The sequence below is a fragment of the Myodes glareolus genome, chromosome 5 (assembly GCF_982192425.1).
Source record: "Myodes glareolus chromosome 5, mMyoGla1.1, whole genome shotgun sequence".
Classification (NCBI taxonomy): Eukaryota; Metazoa; Chordata; class Mammalia; order Rodentia; family Cricetidae; genus Myodes; species Myodes glareolus.
Genome location: NC_142030.1, coordinates 96,675,592 through 96,685,345, shown reverse-complemented (window position 1 = coordinate 96,685,345; position 9,754 = coordinate 96,675,592). Strand labels below are relative to the sequence as shown.

At 46.6% G+C, this 9,754-nt stretch overlaps 1 protein-coding gene across 1 annotated transcript in view; it reads right to left on the bottom strand.

Moving 5' to 3' along the window:
* Positions 1-212: 212 nt before the first annotated feature.
* Positions 213-9,754, bottom strand: part of Map3k19 (mitogen-activated protein kinase kinase kinase 19) — a 39,633-nt gene continuing 30,091 nt past the window's right edge. Inside the window, exons 11-14 of the mRNA XM_087906574.1 lie at positions 7,071-9,497; positions 5,072-5,221; positions 1,948-2,645; positions 213-766 (exon numbers count right to left, since the gene is read on the bottom strand). Of these exons, the coding sequence (XP_087762700.1) occupies positions 700-766; positions 1,948-2,645; positions 5,072-5,221; positions 7,071-9,497 (3,342 nt within the window). The 3' untranslated portion in view covers positions 213-699. The remainder of the gene's footprint in view (positions 767-1,947; positions 2,646-5,071; positions 5,222-7,070; positions 9,498-9,754) is intronic.

The window sequence follows — 9,754 nt, the reverse complement described above, 5'->3', positions numbered from 1 at the left end:
ATTTTTAAAAAATCCTGAGGGAGGTGAAGACGGGATTCCTGGGGCTAGCAAGCCAGCTAATCTTGCCAATGGGCGAGCTCCAGGTCCAGTGAGAGACCCTGCCTCAAAAGAGAGAGAGTAACAGAGGAAGACACCAAATGTCAACCTCTGATTTACACATGTAAAAGTATATAAACAGACACAGACACATGCACAAATAAATAAACATAGTATCAGGTAAAATGTGTGCGATTTATTTTAAACTATTAAAATTAAAGGAAGTAAGCCAGATACAGTGATGCACATCTTTCATCCCAACACTCCAAGGCAGAGGCAGACTGGACTCTGTGAGTCTGATGCCAACCTGGTCTACACGGTTCCAGGACAGCCAGGGCTACAGAGTGAGACCCTGTTCAAAAAAATTAAAAGAAATATGTAAAGCAATAGAGATAGTTCTTGGGCAATCAAAATGGTAAACACTGGAATGTGGTTTTGGTGGGTTTTTTTAATTATTATTATGAAATTCTTCTCTTGTTTATAGACAGTCATGCCTGAAGTTTAAGGTCAGTTTGTAATTAAAACTTGCTATTGATGCTGCAGGATCTGGTTAGATTGGGCTAGGTTGAATTTATCATAGGAAAATACATCCCTTAACCATCATTCCCCACAGCAGAGCCAGGAGTGGGGGTGGGGAGTCTAGACTGGGAAGTTGGTGCATGCTCACTGGCTTCTCTTCAGGAAGGAGTGCTTCAAGAGCTGGAGAGCAGAAGGTCTCTCGTGCTGGTCCCTAAGAGGAAGAAAACACATTAGAAGCGGGACACGGTAACATGACCACTACCCCGATCTGCGTGAGTCTGATACAATTATAAAGAAGGACGGAGGCACAGGGACTGAGAGATGGTTCAGTTCAGTGATTACCAGCTCTTGTTGCTCTTGCAAAGGCTGCTAGTTCATTTCCTGGTACCCATGTACTACCTGTAACTCCAACACCAGGAGATCTGGTGCTCTCTTCCAGCAGTCTCCTCAGACATCCACACATGGTGTAGACACCCCCACACACGTTAGTTAATCAATTTAAAATAAAGATGGAGGCAGAACTGCTGATCCAAGGGACCGGCTCAAGCGTCAACTCCAGTTTTTAACTGTAATCTCAGGCAAATGAAGCACACTTCGCTCCCCTGTAAAGTGAGGATTAACAGCAATACCTGCAGACCAGGGCTGTGCTAGTGGATGAAATGCTTGTCTATCATATACAGGGTCCTAAGTACTGTGCAAACTGAACTTGGTCATGCTCACCCATAATTCAGTACTTAGGTGGAAGCAAAAAGATCAGAAAATCAAGGCTACCCTTGGCTAAGCATGAACTTGTGGGGCTTGAGAGCATCCTGGGCTACATGAGACCTTGTGTCAATTTTTAAAATTTTTTTAAACTTAACTTGTTAGAAGAATTAAATAAATATCTAACTTTAAAAAAAAAAACTCACCGGGCAGGGGTGGTGCACGCCTTTAATTTCAGCACTGGTGAGGCAGAAGCAGGAGGATCTCTGTGAGTTCGAGACCAGCCTGGTCTGCATAGTGAGTTCCAGTACAACCAGGGCTACACAGAGAAACCCTGTCTCAAGAAAAAACAAACAAACCAAAAGAATTCATAGTTTGAAAGACCTTTAAAAGTAGGTGGTTGTACTGTTTGGGTGTGTCTATTTGTTGATACAGGCTTTCACGCGTCTCATGCTGGCCTTGAACTTCTGATCCTTACACCTCCACCTTCTGAGTGCTGATTCTACAGGCATCCAGCATGCCCAGTGTATGCAGTGCTGGGGATTGAACCCAGGACTTTGGGCATGCTAGACAAGCACTCTGCCAACTCATCGCCAGCTGCTGAAACAGAACTTTGAATGGGCCACACATCATGAAGGGAATAACTGCTTCTGGTCTCTAGGTATCTTCTCCCTTCTTTGACCTTCTTACCTGGTCAGGCACAAGCGCACAAAGTCTGCAGCAGATTCTGAGAACCGGTCGGGGAGAGGAGGCATTAGGCCTCTGTGGGCTCCAATGTAAAACATGGCTGCCATCCTATCCATGGAAGCCAGAGGAGGCTTCCCGGTGGCCATTTCAAACACGGTGCAGCCGATGCTCCATATATCTGATTTCCTTCCGTAGCCAGACTCATTGATAACCTCAGGGGCCATCCAGTATGGCGTCCCACGCATGGACTTCAGCATGTCACTGTGAGTGCCATTTAAGCCTGCCCAGGCCAAACGCTTGGCACAGCCAAAGTCAATCAGCTTTATTGTTCCCGTTGGCATGAGCATGACGTTGTTTCCCTTGATGTCTCGATGGACCACGCAATTCTCATGGAGGTAAGCAACACCTTGCAGGATCTGTCTTGTGTATTTACAGAACACCATCTCAGGCAGGGGCCCGAAGCGGTGTATAATACTAGAGATGGAGCCACCGGGGACAAATTCCATGAAGATGCTCACTGTGTTCTCCTCCAAGCATGTCCCTAGGTAAGCCACTATGTTTACATGCTTCAGAGCCTTCAGCAGATCCACCTCCTCCTGCAGCTTCCGGTATTCTTTCTCAGTGGCCAATGTGTCAGAAGTATCCAGGACCACCTGCTTTACAGCAATCAGCTGCCCTAGGCTGGTAAGCCCACAGTAAACCTACAAACAAGCCAGGACGTATTATCAACTTTATGACAGCGCAACGTGTTCAAAGGTGCCTTTTTCCTCACTTCCCAAACTGAGTTTGTCCTCTAAGTCAATCCATCCCCGACTTGAGTGATACATAGTTAAGCAAACTCTGCATTCGTGATGGCGGTGAGCAAGCATGATGGACAGGTGGCACACTGATTTAACATCCCCCAGCCCTGTATTTTTAGATGAGTTTCTATGATTTATTTTTTTTTTTGCTTGCTTGTCTTGCTTTTTTAAAGCTGGAAATCTTGATGTGTACCTTTATCTCGCCACGTGGGGAGGCAGAGGCAGGGAGATCTTAGTCGGTTCAAGGACAACCTAGTCTACAGAGTTGCAGGTCAGCCTGGTCTACATAGTTGCGGGTCAGCCAGGCCTACATAGTGAGACCCTGTCTAGAAAAAGATTCTTTTTATTTTTATTCATGTAATTATATGTGTATCTTACTTGCATGTGTCTCTTTGTGTGTGTGTGTCGTGTGTGTGTGTGTCGTGTGTGTGTGTGTGTGTGTGTGTGTGTGTGTGTGTGTGTGTGTGTGTGGCAGAAGTTGGATCACCTAGAACTGGAGTTGTAGATGGTTATGAGCTGCCCAATGAGGACAGAGGCAGGGAATGGAACTCAAGTCCTCTGGGAGCACAGAAAATGGTTTTAACAAGCCATCTCTCCAGCCTTTCTCTTGTTTTTTGAAGATCACATCTTATGTAGCTTAGGGTGCCTCACACTCACTTTGTAGCTGAAGAGGACCTTAAACTCCTGATTCTTCTGCCATTTCCTCCTGAGTGCTAGGATCACAGTGTGTCTCGCTGCACCAAATGTGGTCAGATGTGTCTGTGGAGTTGTGTGTGCAAATGGATGCCAGGGGCTGACGTTGGATATCTCACCCAATTGCTTCTCTTATTTATTTACTTATTTATTTTGATACAGAGTCTCTCTCTAAACATAGAGTTCTCCAATTAGGTTAGCCATTGAGCCCTAGAGCCCCCTCCCGTTGCTTCCTCCCCTGAGATTGTAGGTGTGTGGCACATCACCCACTTTCTATCTAAGCACTGGGGATCAGACTCGGGTCCTCATGCTTGCAAAGCAAGTGCTTTACAAACTGAGCCATCCTTCCATCCTCCCTTAAAACCGATATGACATTTGCCTCACGTATTTCTCTGATGAGAATATCAGGTGCTGGTCTGGGAAAGCCCCTCAATCAAAAGAATACACCAGCGTTAAGTCAGAATAGAGTCCTCCAGAGGGAGAAGGAAGCAGGTCCTGTAATGTGTCTCTGATGTGCTCTGGGGTTTATGTTCATCTCACCTTCTTGTGGGTTCCTGAAGTGTCCCCAGCTAAAGACCCACAGATTTAGGTTAGGTTCAGTCTTTTCTTCACCTGTCTCTTCAGTACTCTTTAGACCACCAAAACTTTAGGGGGTCGTTTATGCAATTCCCCAAAACACAAAGAACAGCATTTGAGTTTGCCCTCATTGTAGAAAGTCTCCCTGTTTCCACCACTATGGTAAGCCTCTAGAGGGAGAGATTTCCTTCCCGATAGGTTCATGATGATGGCTACTATTGACTAGCAATTTGACAGAATCTAGATTCATCTACGAGACTCACATCTGGGCCTGTCTGTGAGGGAATTTCTTTTTTTTTTAAATATTTATTTATTTGTTTATTATGTATACAGTATTCTGTCTGTAGGCCAGAAGAGGACACCAGGCTTCATTACAGATGGTTGTGAGCCACCATATGGTTGCTGGGAATTGAACTCAGGACCTTTGGAAGAGCAGGCAATGCTCTTAACCGCTGAGCCATCTCTCCAGCCCCCCTGTGAGGGAATTTCTAAATTTGGTTAACTAACCCTGAATGTGGCTGGAATCATCCTACGAACTGGGGTCCTGGACTGAATAAAAAGAGAAAGGGAGCTGAGCACAGCGTCCATCTCTCTGCTTCCTGACTGCGGATGCCGTGTGAGCAGCTGCCTCACGCTCCTGCTACCAGGACTTCCTCCTCGTGATGAACTAGACTCTCCAACTGTGAGCCAAAAGGAATCATTGTTCCCTTAAGCTGCTTTTGTCTGGTGCCTTGTGGAAGCAGTAAAAGAAAGTTAGGGCAGGCCTTGAACTTGGAATGCAGAGAGGCTGGAAGTGCATCATGGTCACTGCCTGAGAGCAAGAGCCAGGGCATACCCGTGAGACAGCCCATCTTGAGGAAATGGTTAAGTCTCTAAAATGCCCATGCCAACATCAAATCCACACCTTTCAGATGCATAAAGAAAGAAACATATTCCTCTTGAAGGAAGTCTGGATTTTTCTGCAGCTTCCAACTGAAAATGCTCTAAGTACAGAGAGTGGGGACAGAGGGGTGGGGACGGGTAGAGAGTTCTAGCATCGAGGATCCAGGTGAACTTACTGTGCCGTACGCTCCTCTCCCAAGGACCTCACCCTTGGTCCAGAACACAGCCTCGTCGTGTTTTAAACTCTTGTCAGAAAGTGTCTTCTTTTCATTTGAGTTCAGAAAGGTTTCCTCCTTGTCATATATCCTGAACCCATTAATACACCTCTGGGAAAATGAGAAAAGAATTACCATTAAACTCTGGCTTGTTGTGGGGAGTTGATGAGAATGAGAATGTAAGAGATCTGCCTCCTCTTCCTCCTCCTCCTTTTTTGAGACAAAGTATCAAGTAGCTCAGGCTGGCCTCCAACTTACTATGTAACCAAGGATGACCTCAAACTTTTGACCCTACTGCCTTTATGCCCCAAGTGCTGTGATTACAAATAATGCCATCTCATGCAGCCCTGCTTGCCCGCAGCCTACCCGCACCGGCATGCAGCCACAGCCCACCATACCTGCGTGCAGCCCACCACAGCCGTGTGCAGCCTAGGGCAGCTATGAGTGTATGTGGTCCAACACAAAATCATAAACTTAATTCGAACATCGTGAGATTTTGTTTGTTAAGTGGTCATGAGGGTCTAGAGCTGACTGTCAACTTTGTAACTGTATGGTGATCATTAGAAATTATCTGCCATTGGTTGAAAATGTCATCATTGAACAAAATACAGACCTACTTAAATAGTTTTGCTCTGTTAATCTACACCAGGTGATCTCAAGGTAGAGCGTCAAATTAGCTAAATTCCAGAAGTAAGACCACAATGAAAACGGGGAATGTGGCTCAACAGGTAGAGTCCCTGCTTGGCATTCATTCCCAAAGACCTGTGTTCCAGTCTCAGCACCACATAAACCAGGCAGAAGCAGGAGGATTAGAAGTTCAAGGCCTGGAGCCTACATGGAACCAACCTAAGCCCTCTACATATATGTAACAGTTGTATAGCTTGGTCTACCTGTAGGACCCCTAGCAGTGGGAACAGGGACTGTCCCTAATGCTTTTGACTGACTCTTGGGAGCCTGTTCCTCATACTGGATTGCCTTGCTTAGCTTAAATACAAGCGGAAGGACTTAGTTTTAGGACAACGTGATTCACCATGCTTTGCTGATACCCATGGGACAGAAACAGAGGGCAGATGGGTTCAGAGGGAGTGTAGATGCGGAGGGAATGGGAGGGAGGAGAGGACAGAGTAGAAACTGTGCTTGGGATATAAAATAAATTCATTAAAAAAGAAAAAGAAGTTTAAGGTCATCCTCAGCTACATAATGAGTTCAAGACCAGCCCTGGCTACAAGAGTCCTTGTCTCAAAGAAGAGAACAGACACAGTAAAGAATTGTAGCCTAAGCCTGGCGGTGGTGGCACACGCCTTTGATCCTAGCATGGAAGGCAGAGGCAGGTGGATCTCCTTGAGTTCGAGGTCAGCCCGGTTTGCAGAGAGAGATCCAAGACAGCTAGGGCTACACAAAGAAACCCTGTATCACAAAAACAAAAAGAAAAAAAAATTGGGGTTCATGATTCTTTATTTTAAAAAATAAGGATTTTTAGGGGCCAGCAAGATGGCTCAGTGAAGTGGTTCTCAACTTCTGGGTTCCACCCCCACAGTGGTCTCGTACCAGATATTTACATTATGATTCATAACATATCAAAATAACGATTATGAAGAAGCCCTAAGATAATGTTATGAGAAAGGGTCACAGCATTCGGAAGATTGAGAACCACTAACTCAGTGAAAGGCGGCACTAAGTCTGATGATCTAAATTTGATCCCGGGAGCCGAACTGATGTAAGGAGAGAGAAAACCCAAAAGGAGTCCTCTGACTTCTACCCACATGTCATGTCACGTGTGTGTGCTCGTGCACTTGCCAGCACACACACACACACACACACGCACGCACGCACGCACACACACACACACACACACACACACACACACACACAATACGTGTAATTAAAAATAAGGGTTTTGAACCAGATTGTCTCCGAGGTCCTTCCCACCCAGCGCACCTCTGATTCCAGTCAGACCGACCTGCAGTTTGACGTTTGCTGTCTCTCTGCCCAACTCTTCGATGGTATTCCCTCTGCTACTGAAGACAAGGTTCAAGTTCTCCACGTCTGCCTCCTTTGTCGTTCTTGGGCAAGAGCCGTTATCTGTGTCATCAAGTGCTAACAGTTCTTCAACTAGACAACCTAGCAACTCATCCGTCAATTCTTCATTCTTTACTGGGTCTAAGACTTCTTGTGTGCTATTTCCAAACGTTTGATATGTGACAGAGTTATTTTCTAAGCTATCCTGATCCAAAGAGCGCGTCCAGTGTTGTTCTGTAGGGGAAGGTGCGCTTTCTAGGTTCTCATGGAAAGAGAAACTCGAAAAGCTCACGGGTGTTTTAGACTTGTCTGAAAGACTATCGAATTCCAGGTAATCCAGGAACACCTGGTCGGCATTTACTTTGTCAACAGGGTCTAGATCCCGTGTTTCTGATGACACATGCTTGCCTAAACTCTTGTTGCTAAGCACAGCCCAGCTGTTTTCTGAAGGGACCAGCAGGGTCTGGTGGTGCCGCTGTTCGAGCTCCTTCAGATCTCCAAGGCTTTGGGTCAGTATGTCACCGGCAAAAATGCCTCCTTCATCTGCACCTTCCTCCGTGAAGATTTCTTCCACAGTGGACAGATCCGAGACAGGAGGGGTTTCTTTCTCTTCAGGGGATTGCTCAGGGATTGGCGTCAAGTTCGAGAGCTGAACTTCATTTTTGGGAGGCAGAAAGCCGTTTCCTGAAGATTTCATCTGCCAATCTGGTTCTGAAACGCCATCCTCTGCATGGCTCCCGGAAGCCTTGCGTCCCCTTTCTTTAGAAATTAACCCTCTGTGCTTTTCTTTGAGACCCAGGGACGGCTTTGGGGGTTTAACATGTTGTCTCTTCTGAAGAAGTCTTGCTCTGCTATTGCGGCTTCTGTCACTGTAGGAAGGCTGGCATTTACTGGCGATGCATCGGCCCGGTGGAGCTCTGCATATCTCATGGTAATATCTATGTTCGTGCCTTTCTGCCTCTCGAAGGTGACTATAAATAGGAGTCCCAAACATCTCGTAGATTCCTGGTCCATTGGAAGTCGAATTGATTTCTTTGAACATGTCACTATACTTCAAATCCAGGAAGCGCCGTCTTGGGTCTGTTGTTTCAACAGAGACGGGAACACTTGGCTTTTTTATACCTGAGTTTTTACTGATTCGAGGAAACGCTTGCTTTTTGGGTTTCTGGAGCTGATGTGTTGATTTCTTCTTTTCTGTCAGAGGCGCTCTCCTTTGAAACTTGGGTGACAGATGAGGTCTGGGGTCCGTGTGTTCCAAAACAGGGAAAACTTGAGTTTTTATGTTGTTTGTAAGCCTGTTGGGCTTAATGGAAGCTGGAATAGAAACCGCGAGCGTGGGAGGCGGTCTGTTTCTTGCCTTGGTCCTTGAATCCATCTTGGCTCTGTGAGTGTTTGCCTGGAGTTTGTCCTGCTCTGGTTGAGCAAGTGTGTTGAAACTCTTGCTATTCTGCACTGTGTGCTTTCTCTTCTGGAGGTTCGGTTTGGCTGTGGCTGGCTCCTTGGGTGTTCCTTCTCCAGGGAATGCCATTTGGATAAGAGGCACCATTCCACTTGTTTCTGGTTTGGTCGATTCCTCTGCCGATATTTTTTTGTTCTGTTCTGTGTCTCTGTGACCTTCGACGAGCTCTTCAGTGGGGCCACCGGAGGTCATTCGGGGTACGTTCTTAAGAACACTAATCTCTTCTAACACAGCGTGTGGTTCCATTGCTCCAGCTTTGGGTAAAGAGTTGCTTTTGGGATCAGGACCTTTCTCATGTCGGCTCTCTTTTTCCTCGGCTGGGGTTATTTCCGCATTCGAGGCGTCCAGCGGCTTGCTGAGAGTGGTATACGCAACTTCTGAATCTTGTTCAAACGCGCTGACTGTTGAGCTCTCTTTCTTGCTGGATGAAGGGTCCTGGGAGTTCTCACCCCCTCTCCTCCCCTCACTGGCACAGCACTCATCACCCCTCTCCTTTCCCACAGGAAGGCTGCCTTCACTGACACTCTCACAGGAAACCAAAGCTGGTCCTTCTTCCAAGCAAGAGGTTTCAGTTTTGTCCCATTCTCTGGTTTCCTGGGATCGCCAACTCTCTGCCACTCCCCGCTGTCTTCTGGGCTGGTTCACCTTCTGGAAAGAGAACAAGTTTCTAGACCAAATGGCACTGTCAGAAGCTCGGAGGCACCGCTCTGCTGGTCCCCTCCCGGTGACATCTTGATGGTTCTTGGATGAGCTAAACTCGGCTGACTGGCTAAGAGGCTCCAAGAGCTTAGGTACAGAGGGGGGGAGGCTTGGGACTCTTCTCTCCCTGTGCCTTGGGAACTTGTGACTCGTTTCCACGTCGAGGACACGCGATCTCATGGGCAAGAGCGATAGCAGTGGCAGCAGAAACTAAAAAAAGAGAAAGAAAACAATGAATGCAGAAAAATACCTAAGTAGCATATCCCTAACTCACAGTCAGAAACCAGGCTGGTCTCAGACTCAAAGAATCTGCCTGCCTCTGCTTCCATTGCATTTTTTTTTTCAGAGTTGGGGATCAAATCCAGGGCCCGTGCATACTGGGCAAGTACTCCACCCCTCAGCCACATCTGGCTACGTCATTTTGTCAACAGGCCAGAAAGATCACATTTTTTTAAAAAAAAAGGTAG